The sequence below is a fragment of the Leptonotus elevatus genome, chromosome 2, assembly GCF_054856555.1.
Source record: "Leptonotus elevatus isolate MCC_2025b chromosome 2, RoL_Lele_1.0, whole genome shotgun sequence".
Taxonomy (NCBI): domain Eukaryota; kingdom Metazoa; phylum Chordata; class Actinopteri; order Syngnathiformes; family Syngnathidae; genus Leptonotus; species Leptonotus elevatus.
Genome location: NC_141240.1, coordinates 3,061,702 through 3,076,806, shown reverse-complemented (window position 1 = coordinate 3,076,806; position 15,105 = coordinate 3,061,702). Strand labels below are relative to the sequence as shown.

General features: G+C 39.3%; 1 protein-coding gene across 2 annotated transcripts in view; it reads right to left on the bottom strand.

The window, feature by feature from the left end:
• LOC147178168 (myosin-7-like) overlaps positions 1–15,105 on the bottom strand; it is a 94,777-nt gene that overhangs the window by 77,813 nt on the left and 1,859 nt on the right. Inside the window, exons 2-3 of one of the 2 annotated variants that reach the window (XM_086070000.1) lie at positions 14,275–14,374; positions 1,659–1,762 (exon numbers count right to left, since the gene is read on the bottom strand). In XM_086070000.1, coding sequence (XP_085926126.1) covers positions 1,659–1,762; positions 14,275–14,374 — 204 coding nt within the window. Of the gene's footprint in view, positions 1–1,658; positions 1,763–14,274; positions 14,375–15,105 lie in introns of those variants that run through there. The other variant, XM_086070001.1, reaches the window with a different exon arrangement.

The window sequence follows — 15,105 nt, the reverse complement described above, 5'->3', positions numbered from 1 at the left end:
TAACGTTAACCAAGTTGTTATATACTGTATACAATAACTTAAAGTAATATAGCCCTAACTAACTTATATGATGTAGTTAAATTTTATAGTAGATAACATATTATTCATGTTTACCTCACAATAAATACATTTTACATTACAAACTGCTCCTAATTCATTCATGATCATTTTATTATTGTAATTTGTGCGTAATTATAAATGATGGCTCTTCCCTCACGTGTCACCGTTTCTAAAACAGGATGTGTCTCTAGAAGCGAAAAAAAAGTAAGTACAATTTAGAGTATACCCACTTGTCCAGGGACCACCACACCACTGGTAAAGACACTTCTATCTCAGCAGCATTTAGAAACAGTAATCCATGCCTTCGTTCCATCTCGGCTGGATTACTGTAAGGCACTGTATCTTGGAATCAGCCAGTCCTCCCTCAAGCGTCTCCACCTGGTCCAAAATGCTGCTGCTCGTCTCCTAACTAGTGCCCGAAAAAGGGCGCACATAACCCCTATCCTGGCTTCTCTTCATTGGCTGCCAATGCAATTTAGAGTCCAATTTAAGATTATTTTATTTCTTGTTAAATCTCTAAATGTTCTTGCCCCACCTTACCTCACTGAGCTCCTGCACCTCTACGCACCTGCCCGGTGCCTCAGGTCAGCAGACCAGACACAACTGGAGGTACCAAGGACAAAGCGGAACCTTAGAGGGGCTCGAGCCTTTGCAGTTGCCGGTCCCTCCCTTTGGAACGACCTTCCGCAAAATATTAGGCAATCTCCTGCTCTATGTACTTTTAAAACACACATTGTATTCTTTGGCTTTGGGCTCACCATGAGACTTAGCTTTGTCTCAGTGCTTTGTGGTGTCTCTGTATTGTGTGTTATGAATTCAATGCTTATTTTATGTATTTATTTATTCACTTACCTACTTGTTGTTATTCATTTATTGATTTAAACTTTATATTCTTGTAATGTGTGTTTTGTTGTTCTCCTTTTACTTATCTTTACTGCATGACTGATTTCTGTTCCATGTACAGCACTTTGTAAACAACAATGCTTGTTTTAAAGTGTTTTATAAATAAAGTTGAGTTGAGTTAAGTTGAGTTGAGTTCAAAATTGAGGGTGATTTTATCTGTGGAGAGGTCAAACTTCCTAAACTTTTAAAGGGTTAAAATCTCAGATAATGTCCTTATGTGCGATTGGAATAGACTTTCTAGTGATCTTTTAACAGTTCCTGAAAATGTGGCATCAATATCTTTTTCCTAAAGTACTGGTTGGCAAGTTCGGTCCTAGAGAGCCACAGTCCCTGCATTGATTTTTATGTCTCCCTCCTCGAACACAGCTGAGAGGCTCCTGCAGAACATAATTATGAGCTGATGATTTGAAACACCTGAGTTGGAGGCAGGAGACACCGAAAACATGCAGGACTGCGGCTCTCTAGGACCGAACTTGCCTATCCCTGCTATAAGCCTATGAAAGATGCAAGGACCCAAACTTTAAACAAATTTTTCCTAAAAACTAGGGATTTCAACCTGGCAACATTAAAACAAGGCATTAGAGATGGAAACTAGGGTATGGCTAATAATCTGGCATATTTACATGAACATTTTCATTAATATCCTCTATCTACTGTCCATTAGTAAACACATGAATAAATCTGAGGTAACTCACCCGTCCGTCTTTTGTCTCCACAGTAGTTTTTTCTCCATTCCGTTCTCGGACCTCCACTTCAACATACGCTTCTACTTCATCGAGCATCCAAACACGCTTTGTGCCTGCACAACACGCACGATTATGTAGTTGTTGTGGTGTTTGTACTTGATGTTTCTAATAATCTTTGGTGAGGATTTCAAAGTTGTTGTTGCTTACATTTCCTTTATTTATTTTTTGTAGTATAAGTGAAGTGTTGTAGTTGTAGTTTGTGTTGCCATCTCTACATTATTATTAGTAATTTGATGTGCTGTAATTGTAGTAGTTAGAATACTTGTAAATGTAGTCCACCCTTAAGTGTTGTAGTAGGCTACAGTATTAGTTGATGTAGTCAGTAGATGTAGTTGAGTGTCATGAAAGTACAGTAAATGTCGATGTATAGTCGTCATTGTAATGGGAAGATGATGGTTTGAGGGCGATCTGGGAGGCTGGCATCAATCCCATGCCGCAATGATGAGAGAGCAGAGTCCTGCGGGCATGACAGCGATTAAGAAGACATAAGGCCTCGATACGCCAATCCGACGTCGGACGTCAGAAAGAGTCCGGGTGTCGATATGCGCCATCTGATTAATGTATAAATCACTGTATTAACATTGGGTTCCATTGGCTAGCGTCTGGGGGCATTTTCTGCGGATTCGACATGTTGAATCGGCGTCAGCTCGGTATGACGTTTGATCATTCTGATTGGCTGGTAGCTTGCGTGAATCAGTGCACAGGGCAAGAACAGGAAGTGAAAAATGCGGATAAACAGTAAGCGATGCAAATCCTGGACCATTTCGCTCATTTTGCACATCATTACTTTCCGCATTTGAACGTACAATGTCTGAGATCCAGAAGATGACTTTGTCTCTATGGTTCAAGAGAAGCTGGCATTGTATGATATTACCGTTAAAGAGTATGTCAAGTCGACAAAGTGATGAAAGCCAAACTATGACAAGACATGAGGACGCGACTCAATATACCAGGTATGATTTACTTTTATACTTGAGTAGTACAGCAACCGTTAATAATTATTTGGTAAATATAATTATTATTTACTTCATAACATAAGATGTCTAACAATGTGGTTAAAACACACTCAAAACACACTTGAAATAATCTTGGCATATGCAGGGCTCCACACTGCCCCTAAATGGTGGTTTGCCCCTCTACGTAACTACAATTTTCTTCTACTCGCATCATTGCAAACAGTAAATTAGCATATTTTTTAAAAATACAATTACTATTCATTAATATTTTTGTTCTACCCAAACATGAGCGTTGACCAGGTCCAGATCTCATCGTAGAGAAGATCTTGTCAAGAGCACTTAAAGACCAGTTCACTAGTTCCACATTGATGTACAGATTGTTGGTATAGCTTGTTGTCAATTTTTCAGTAGTCAGAACAGCTGCTATTCGCAAGTGGTGTATCAGTTCCCAAATGACTATCTGTCCTTGTTCATAGATATCACATTCAGCCATGTTTAAAAAAAAAATCCAGAAACACCAAGCCTTGTTTACAGTTCAGGGCTTTCACCCAGATTTTGACCTTGCATGCACATGTCATCATAGCCAACAATTATAAATTTTCATCAGTATAGCTAAAGCCAGCCAATGTCCCTGTGTTAGTTACTCCAGAATCCAAATTATTCCATTGTTTTACACCAGTACAGGACATCGAAAATAATTTTTGTGTAGTTCTAATACAACTTTGTACAAATATATGTTTCCCTCTCAAATCATAATTTGATTCCCTGGCCTGGAAACAAATTTGCAAGTTATAAGGGAGGCAATTGTTGGACGCTTTACATATACACATACATTGCACACTGCACAGTCCTGAAGTTTAAGTGGTATAATTTATAATTATAATTTCAATGCTATTTCATAATTATATGTATGCTAATCAATAATCAACGTTTTAACAAATGTATTGTGCCATTTATTCATAATATGTGATCTACTATGCAATTATTCTAATGAATCTGTACTGGTTGATGTAAGCATTTTAACGCAGGATCACTTAGAGTCCAGCGAAGGCACAATAGTTCACGCAGACTTGCAGGCGCCTCACACATCATTGAATCTTGAGAATGGTGTTGATATTAGCACAAGTCATATCTACATGCGCCAAAAGTAATTTCATCCACCTAGTTTGGAGACCATTACTCATTTACAGTAAAACCAAAATAAAGTTAGAAAAGATTGTTCGATCATAGTTCCAACATTCAAAGTCCCTGCTCTCAGTCCTAGACTCTTGGTGTTCCTCTTCTCTTTCTTCCTACAAATACACCATCCTCCTCTCCTTTTTCGACCAACAGTAGTCCAGGTTCCACCGGCACCTTGTAGGTCAACAGCACCGATGGCGGTCGTTGTTAACCCGGGCCTCAACCGATCTGGTACGGAAGTCATATACAGTATTTGATTTGCATGTTTGATTTGGCCAAAGTTTTACGTCGGATGCCCTTCCTGACACAACCCTCTGTATTTGGGCTTGGGACCGGCACAAGAAAACACTGGCTTGTGCCCCCTTGCGGCTACATTAACTTGCCTTAAATGCATGTATAAATTATATGCTTAATGATGTTTACAGGAGGAAACTTGTATATTTTTTTATTTAATGAATTAAAACTATAATTCAACAAAAGATGCCTCTGCCAAATCTAATATTGGGGTCTAAGTAACTGAGCGATAAAAGAAAAAGGGGGTTTTCAAAGCAGCATATACAGTCTACTTATTAATTTTATTTAATTTTTTTACTTGTTAAAAAATAGTGACCACCCCGCCCCAGGCCTTATACTAACTGCCTACGAGTTGTATATGTCTCATCTGTATTTATACCGTATAGTTCATACAGTAGTCTGCTCGCGAGATTGTATGAGCAAGATGGCCGCCCTGTGACTTCAACGGCTTGCACGGGCGTGTATGGGCTATCGGCTATCCAGTCATATATTCGGGTCATATATTCAGGTCAGTGGGATAGACTTACGTCACATGACTCTGACGGACGAACGGACGGCGTTGCCAAGCTTTGATGTTGAGAGTCTCGACTATAGACTGAATGAAGATGATGGATCAAAAGTACAATGGAAAAGAAGCCATCAGGTGCCCAAAAAAAGTTTATAAAAAGAAAAGGGAGGAGAAACAGAAAAGGTAGGCCTATTTCTATGAGTGCATGATGAGAGTGACAGTTGGCTATTGGCTATTTATTTAGGGTGACCAAATCACCTCTTTTGGGAGGCCATTTAGGAGGACAGATCATTTTCTTACGTCCTGTTCGGGCGTCCGGGGGTTTATAAATTCATGAAAATGTCCGGTTGGCATTGCATAACTAAAAGGAAGTGAAGTACACTGTGTAACTGTGACTTGTACCACAATTTCAAGGCCAACAAGTGTCCTCTTTTTTGGGGAAATGGGGATATTGGTCACCCTAATTTATTAAACTCTTACTAATATGTTGTTAAGCCACAAAAGACGATTTCATTTGGTATTTAGTTTGGCTGAACTAGCAACTATTAGAATTGAGGCATCGTGTGATGGAACTAATTTCACCCATAGGCAACCTAGTTTAGTGTGTAGTGTGTTTTCAATGACTGCGATTGGCTGGCAACCAGTTCAGGGTTACCCCGCCTACTGCCCGAAGCCAGCTGGGATAGGCTCCAGCACCCCCGCGACCCTTGTGAGGACAAGCGGTTAAGAAAATGGATGGATGGATGTTTTCAATACAACACAGACACCTGGTGGATGTGGAATTACTTGCCAAGTTAAATAACTTCTAACATACGTTGACATGACATTTTGTAAGCTACATGTGATATAGATTTTTAAATAATTTCTAGTGTGTTATTATTCAGCTTATTATAAAACGTAGCTGAGGTCCACTATGTGACAGAAGCATCTCTCTTGGCTTGTCATCATTAGCATCAATCAAACAGTTGCACAACAGTTTTTGTATGATAATGGCATTGATGCATCAAAGAAGGCTGTTGTTAATGTTAATGTCAGTTTCAAACTGATAAATTGTTAACTGCATAAATATATATATATATATATATATATGCATGCGGTGTGATCCAATACAAGGACGGTTCGATTTTTAAAATGAAACGATTCAGTTCGATTCAGTAGGATTATGATTTGAATCGGTTCGATTTGGTGCAACGATTATTTGATTACTTGGCAACCAGTCAACTGCCAAATTCATTTATAATTATTTTGATATTCCAATTATCATTTGAATATCTTGTTCAATTTAAAATGATCTAAATCTCATAATTTGCATATTTGCAAACATCTGCTTTTATTTTGGAAAACAGCGATCAACATTTTTGCATATGTAATGCTCCGACATGTTACAGGCCAAATAAGTAAGTATCAGTCTTTTAAAATGCTATTTTGACATGCATGTGCCTAATAAAATGCAACACTTGTAAGTATTGATGGGCGAGTACCAGGTATCTGTGCCAATACTAGCCTTATTTTAAGGTTCTTTAACTCTTTGACTGCCAGACGTTTTCAGAAAAGGGATGCCGTCAGTGCCAGCCGATTTAAGCATTTTGACTGATCTTTCAAGGTCCACAGAAAATGTTCTGTTTGGACTATGGAAACACACGTACTACCAAATGAAAGATTGGACTTTCATCTTTCATCAGACAAAAAATTTTGTTTCTACCTTATTCCGTTCTTTAGTAATCAACAATAGAAAATGGCTAGTTTGACCCAATTTCGCCTGTTTTGGACCAAAATACGGAGAAATCAAGCTTTTAGTGAAACGATATTATTTCATGCATTCTAGTGAATTTTACACTTCTTTTTGTCCATGAATGATGCCACAAACACCTAAATAGTGCTTTACTTCTATAAAACACTACCACCAAGAATGAAAAAGTGTTTTTTGATAGCAAAATACGTTTATTTACATTCAACAGTGTAACAATTTGACAACAATTTGGCAAACTATTTACAAATGTGTGCAACTGTGGTGCTATTTACAAATATGTGGATGTTTCAACGACAGTTTTTCTTTTTGTAACACTCTCCTGCGTGCAAGGAGACGCAACAGCATTTGCACAACAGATTGCCTCTTCGCGTGCTCCACTTTCTTGCAGGCCGTTTTTTCAGGGGAATAGCAAGTATATACTGCAGTGTGTGTTGCCATCAAGTCTAATATCAGGATCATGCTACGGTTTCGTTACGTCTCGCTTCCTCGTGTCCTTCAGTTGCTACACCGGGTTGTAAGAGATGTTTTGATCCATTTTATCCACTCCATTCATGGTGGCATCGTAGTCCAGAAACAGTGTCTTCTCCGTGATCAGACTGTACCCGCTCCTCCGATGAATATGCATTGGACTCGGGGTACTCTTCATTGTCCGACAAAATGTCCGCATGTGAAAGCTCCGGCGTTAGCAGCGGTAGCCGCGCTAGCCGGTGAGGCTTACTACGTGATCATAACAGTCGCGTCAAGGCTTCCAACTTTGGCGTCAAGCTCGGAGTCATCATCATCATCATCATCATCAATCTGCATTGGTCGATGCCAACTCTCCATCGCCCGATCGAATGTCCGATTGTGTAGAAGTACCCGGTCGGCTATTGTGCGCGTTTTCCGGCCTTAGCAGCGCTAGCCACGCTATCCGCGCTTAGCCGGTGAGGCTTACTACGTGATCATAACAGTCGCGTCAAGGCTTCCAACTTTGGCGTCAAGCTCGGAGTCATCATCATCGTCGACATCAATGCGCTTTTTAGTATTGATTGATGCTTTCCGTCTTTGAAAAAAATGCCAAGCGTGAGCTGCTTGCAACCGGTTGCTTGGTCATTGTGGCTTATTCAGCCATGTCTCCTCAACACTCTAGCTCCGCCTCACGTCTTCTACTGACGCCCACGGTGGGCGGCCCATCCAACCTTGTGCAAAGAGAGTCATCGCTGCCCTCTAGGGGCCAAAACGAGTCTTTTACTAATCAGATCTGCCTGATACTTTCAGCACAGCTGCCCAAGGCTTTCCTGCACCCGTTTTCAAAAAAAAACAAAAAAACATAGGGGACGTCTTTTAACGTCCTCGGCGCCCTTCCCTAGGTTTATGCTAAACGTTTTATAACGTTTATGGCGGTCAAAGAGTTAATGTTTAGGCAATGTTGTCTTTTGAACATTTCTTTGAGTATAATTTTTGTTCAATATTTTTCAATACATTCGAATGTAATCATCACACATAACACTTTTATTTTCCTACATTCAAGCACAGTGTTTGTTGCAGTGGCCTACAATAATAAATACTAGATTTTTTTAGGAATAAATCTTCTACCTCATTTTTAAGAACACTCAGCTCCACTATGTTATTGTTGTTATTATGATGCTGGTCCAAATGGTGGTAACAGTGAGATTTTTATTTATGTATTTTTGTGTCTGTATACAGATTTTTCTCATGCAATTTTATTATAAAACTTATAATAACAATAACATTTTGTCATGATTAGTGCATTACAACTGCAGTTGCAACTTTAATACCATTAATACGACAATCAATGACAATTATGTTACGTAACTCAGTGCTGAGTGTATATGGTGAACTATGTGTACTCAACGACACAAGAAAATCAAATTAAACCTATATGACTGTCCTATAAGGGATGGCGGAAGGGGCGGAAGGAAATGACTGTTGAATGGACGTGACGTGGAACGACATAGTGACTTAGTGACTGTTATTTTATTAATTAAAAGTTATTATTGCCCTTTGAGCCATGGAATCTACTACTTCCATCGAAGTTTCCCTGTCAGTCGAAGTGGCATATTTAGTCGGTACTCATAGAGTGCGACATTTACTTAAGTTGGAGATCGCAAAACAGCCCCTTACCTTCTGCCGCCTGCTGTTTTTACCATGTTAATCAAATCGCCGACTTTGCAGGACTTTACAGCGCACGACCTATATCATTATGTAGTGTCTACGAGCTGGTTTCTGGGACGAGATACTACTCTCACACCGGGGGACAATATACCCCGTAATGGCAAAGGTAAAACTTGTTTATCATGCTAACTGACTTATTTTTACACATTCCGTTTCTATATTGAAACGTTATGATGTTGTGGAGTTATTATGTTGACTAGCGTGGAACAAATGACTATCGTAGTGGCAAGCTGAGCTATGCAGTAATTTCATGATTATGACTCCGAAAGGTTGAGCGCCAGAGTGAAAAACTCCAAGCACAAAGACCAAATCCCCCATTATTAAACTGTCAAATGCACTTAATAGTTTTGAAGAAGATACACTTTAAAACGAAGCTGTGTGTACGTGCAGTTGGAGTGGACGCTAACTATCTGGCTTGTTAATGTGATTTGAAACTCTGTTACAATCTTTGTCAGAGTGTATGTTTGCTAGTAAAATATATAATTATTGATCTACTAACCTCGTAAATGATAGCTGCAAATCAAATACTTTTGAGGGCTGCCTGTTGCTACTATCGACGTTTTTTATCTCCATCAGTAGGTATGCGATAAAAAGCTACGTTTGGTTTACCCCCTTTCTTGTCTATTAGTACAACTAACCGCACAGCAAGATATGACCATTTTAGAAGATAATCGATTAGATACAGCAGTATACACTATGAGATTCAATGGATCTGTATGAGCAAGTGGTTCTTTTGCCATCCACCGTCCGGTAGGGGGCGTTCCTATGAGGGCTGTGACGTCGTTTGACAGCTGTAATATATAATAATAGCCAAGGTAGGCACTGCCTGCCCTAAGCTGAAATGAAAGTTGAAACCGTTTGGCTTTTTCTATTTATTTGAATTATTTCTTTCATTTCAGAAAGCCTCCACATAGGTTTAAAGTGTCAACATTTGGTGATTTTCATACCTCAATTAAAAATGACTCATTACTTCCTCTGGCCTGCAGGCAAAAATGCTGCATAAATTATCCTCCTGAAGGCACACCGGTACTGTGCTTTTCCCAGCCCTGTCTGCGTACCGATGTGTGTTCGTGCATGCATACTCAGTTTCCCGGTAGAAAAGTCCTTTACACAAATAGGCAGATCGCTACGCAGCCTTTTTACGTCGAATGTACGTTCGCACAGTGCATTCATGAATTCAAAACACACTTAGTGTACAGCAAGGCAGTAAGACGACGCCACTCTGGAGAATATAAAAGTATTTTCACACCTTTTTTTAGAGGGAAAAACATCTACTTTTGAAGGATGAGAGACCAACGCCTTAGCTACCGGATCTTCAGTAAGGTCTTTGTGGATGTGCTTCGATTAACTCGCTGTTACACTTTACATGATGTTTGGCATTGCTATTGCTAGAATGATTTTGTGAGGAATTAGGCTGTTTTACAGGGAGATATTCACTTTATTACATTCTTTCCGGGCGTCCGGGCGGGTTTGAAATTGTCAGTTTTTCCGAGGCGGAGTGCACTGCCACCTTTACCGTGGCTGGCAAACCGCGCACAGGCTGTGATGGTGACCCAGAACTTTAGCTGAGAGGCAAATGTTGAGCTGCCGCACCGGAGACGATGGGTACAAACCCTGCTCGAAGTGAAAAAAATTAATAAAATGATTGCGGAGCAAAAAATGTAAGACTTCAAAAGAGAAATGTTTTTTTTGGTTCTATTTTCTACCCATACAGAGGAGGCATATGTTAAAATGGTTTGAATGTATGTTATCTTGTATCTGAGTATCAAGGATCTCGAGGTCGGTCTGAGTGTCCTCTTTTTTTGGAAATGATAATATGGTCACCATCGGATACGTTGTACACTCGCCTGCCGACAAACAAATTTGTAATTGGTGTGTGCGTCTCAATTTGCGACTGCCTACCTACCCAAACCTAGAGTTCACTGCACGTCACTGATATACTGTGTGTGTATATATATATATATATATATATATATATATATATATATATATATATATATATATATATATATATATATATATATATATATATACACAAACACACAAACCCAATTCCAAAAAGGTTGGGACACTATACAAATTGTGAATAAAAACTGAATGCAATTATGCGTAAGTGCCAAATTTCAATATTTTGTTCAGAATAGAACATAGATGACAGGTCAAAAGTTTAAACTGAGAAAATTTATCATTTTAAGGAAAAAATATGTTGATTGTAAATTTCATGGTGCCAACAAATCTAAAAAAAAGTTGGGACGGATAGCAAGAAAAGGCTGGACAAGTCAATTGCACTTATAAAAAAAACTGCTGGAAAACCAGTTACCACTAATGAGGTCCATTGGCAACTTGATTGGAGTATAAAAAGAGCTTCTTGGAGTGGCAGTGTCTCTCAGAAGCGAAGATGGGTAGAGAATCACCAATTCCTCCAATGTTGCGCAGAAAGAAAGTGGAGAAATATCAGAAAGGTGTTTACCAGCAAAAAATTGCAAAAAGGTTGAAGTAATCATCATCTACAGTGCATAACATTATACTGGATGCCCATGATCTTCTGGCCCTTAAACGGCACTGCATCGCAAACAGGAATGCTTACTGTAAGGGAAATCACCGAAAAGGCTCAGCAATACTTCCCAAAAAAACATTGTGGGTGAACACAATCCACCGTGCCATTTGCCGATGCCAGGCGAAACTCTACAGTACATAGAAGAAGCCATTTCTAAAGCAGACCTAGAAACGCAGCCGTTTCTCTGGGCCAGGGGTTATTTAAAATGGAGTGTAGACAGACGAATCACGATTCGAAGTTCTTTGTGGAAAACTGGGGCGCTATATCATACTGACTAAAGAGGACAAGGACAACCCAAGTTGTTATCAGGACTCAGTTTATAAGCCTGCATCTGTGATCGTATAGGGTTGCATGAGTGCGTAAGGCATGGGCAGCTTCCGCATCTGGAAAGGCATCGTCAATGCAGAAAGGTATATTCAGATTTGAGAAACAACATTTGCGCCCATCCAGGCATCTTCACTTCCAGAGAAGATCTTGCATTTCTCAATACAATAATGCCAGACCACATGCAGCACCAATTACAACATCATGGCTGCGTAGGAAAAGGATCTGGGTATTGAAATGGCCAGCCTGCAGTCAACTTCTTTCACTTATAGAGCACGTTTGGCGCATCATAAAGGGAAAGGTGCAACAAAGAAAGCCCAAGACAGTTGAACAGTCAGAGAGACGCGTCTTAGACAAGAATGGGACAGCATTCCTATTTCTAAACTTGAGAAACTTTTCCTTGAAATTATACATTTTCTCAGTTTAAACTTTTGACCTGTTCTGTTATGTTCTATTCTGAATAAAATATTACAATTTATATATTGTGAAGGGAAGATAGAAAGAGTACTTTGAAGACTTGATGAATGAGGAAAACGAGAGAGAACGAAGAGTAGAAGAGGTGACAGTTGCGGACCAGGAAGTGGCAAATATTAGTAAGGATGAAGTGAGAAGGGCATTGAAGAGGATGAAGTGCGGAAAGGCACTTGGTCCTGATGATATACCTGTGGAGGTATGGAAGTGTCTAGGAGAGGTAGCAGTAGAATTTCTGACTGGGTTGTTCAACAGGATCTTAGATAGTGAGAAGATGCCTAAGGAATGGAGAAGTGTGCTGGTACCCATTTTTAAGAACAAGGGAGACGTGCAGAGTTGTGGCAACTACAGAGGAAAAAAGCTAATGAGCCACACAATGAAGCTATGGGAAAGAGTAGTTAAAGCTAGACTGAGGGCAGAGGTGAACATTTGTGAGCAGCAGTATGGTTTCATGCCAAAAAATAGTACCACAGATGCAGTATTTGCTTTGAGGATGTTGATAGAGAAGTACAGAGAAGGTCAGAAGGAGCTGCATTATGTCTTTGTAGATCTGGAGAAAGCTTACAACAGGGTGCCCAGAGAAGAACTGTGGTTTTGTATGAGGACGTCTGGAGTAGCAGAGAAGTATGTTCAAGTGGTGCAGGACATGCAAAAGGTCTGTAAGACAGTGGTGAGGTGTGCTGTAGGTGTGACGGAGGAGTTCAAAGTGGCGGTGGGACTACATCAGGGATCAGCCCTGAGCCCCTTCTTGTTTGCTACGGTAATGGACAGGATGACAGACGAGGTTAGACAGGAATCTCCATGGACTATGATGTTTGCAGATGAATATATATACATATATATATATATATATATATATATATATATATATGCACATCTCTAATTTAGGACTACATACATTTCTTTAAAAAAACATACTGTTGTTACTTTATGTTAACTCTTTGACTGCCAAGCATTTTCAGAAAAGAGGATGTGTGGGTGCCAGCTGATTTAAGCATTTTGACTGATCTTTCAAGGTCCACAGAAAATTTTGTATCTGGACTATGGAAACACAGATACTACCAAATGAAAGAAAGATTGAACTCTCATCTTTCATCAGAAAAAAAAAGTTTGTTTCTACCTTATTCCGTTCTTCAGTAATCAACAATAGAAATTAGGTTAGTTTCACCCAAATGCTCTGTTTTGGACCAAAATACGGAGAAATCAAGCTTTTTGTGAAACAATATTATTTCATGCACTCTAGTGAATTTGACACCTTTTTTCCCATGAATAATGCCACAAACATCTAAACAGTGCTTTACTTTTGTAAAACACTACCACCAACAATGAAAAAGGTTTTTTTGATAGCAAAATACGTTTATTTACATTCAACAATGTAACAATTTGGCAAACTATTTACAAATGTGTGGATGTTTCAACTACACAGTTTTTCTTTTTGTGAGGTATATTGTGTAAAACTCCCCTGCGTGCAAGGGGACGCAGCAGGATTTGCACCACAGATTAGTTTCACTGCGATTGGCCTTTCGCGTGCACTTTCTTGCCGGCCTTTTTTTCCGGGGAGTAGCAGGTATATACTGCAGTGTGTGTTTGGCCATGTTGTCATCAAGTCTACTCTCAGGATCATGATACGGTGACCTGGTGTTACGTCTGGCTTCCTCATGTCCTTCAGTTCCTATACCGGGTGGTAAGAGATGTTCTGATCGTGTGTGAACGTCTTTTAACGTCTTTGGCGGCACTCATTTGGATTTTACTAAACGTTATTAAACGTTTTGGGCGGTCAAAAAGTTAAAAGGCTTCGAAAATAAAAAAATCTGAAACATTTTTAACTGGGGAAAAAAATTGGCTGGTGGAAATTGTGTTTGGCTAGCAACTTTAGAGCGGGGTGCTCAATGCATCGAAGATAGTATTGGTAGATCGCATGGCGCAACCTTTAACAAAAAAAGTGCCACCTTAAAAAAAAGGGGGAAAAAGGCAATATTCCATCATCGATCCTGTCGCTTGATTGTGCATCTGAATTCTTCTGACACACACACACACTTGTGCAAGTGGTTCTTTTGCCGTCCGGAAGGGGGCGTTCTTATGAGGGCTGCGACGTCGTTTGACAGCTCTAATATATAATAACACAATGTTAGTTAAGTTAATAATATTGAGTTGAGAATATAGAGTTGCTGGAAATCGTCGGATGTTGCATTAGTTGTCATGGTTGTGGTGAAGGTGTCATATCAACTTAGTCTGTCGTTTTAGCAATTGTCATATTTGTACTTGACATCTTAGCTGAAGAAATTGCTTTAGTTGCGGCGGTTGTCATTTATTTTGTAACACTGCTAGTGAGAGTGAGAGTGTAATATTACCATCATAGGCCTGGGCTATAGCTGCCAGTTGTTCAAGGTTGGTGAGGCGAAGATATCGAGCAGCCTCTCCAAAGTCCTTCAGATCCAAGAAGCGAGACATCTAAGGACCCGTAAAGTGATATCTGTTACTTCATACTACTTAAGTACACTATTTATATTGTAATTTTCTTATACATTGGAGATCGAAAGTTTGGGCACCCCATACAGCAAAAAGGCTAGTGCTAATTGACTCAGAACAGAGTTATTTGAACACTTTTTCTGAGTTTATATAGTTCTGTGCTTTCTAGAGTTAAACCCTTATAAAATACTAAAAATATTTATTTCACACTACAATATTTCACTCATGTTTAACTCACTTGGCAGAGTTAGTTAACACTACAGGGATAGACAATAACTGTTCTCAGACCTTCCTAAAAGTTGACGCTTAAAAAGGATTGTCATGACAGGGAATCGAAAACAGGGTACCCTGTAAGCGCAGTCGGAGGCCCTAACCACTGTGCTATACAGCCACATGACATGGATGAATTTAATGTGACATTGGCCCATCATTGACGGCAAATACTTTTATGATTATTACTTTGATGATTATATTACCATTATGATTATGAGAAAATACAAAGACTAAAGATGTGTATTTTTTTTAGGCTTCATGGTATAACTGAAATGATAAGACACAAACTTTAACAGTCCAATTTTCAAAAAAAGTATCTTCTGTTAGTGAAAAATCACCTCCCCAAAATTTAACACTGAAATTCTAACTCTCCAATTGTTGCTGTGTTGATAAAAATGTATATTGTGCATAAATAAGTCAAGAAAAATAAGTTGTTTGTT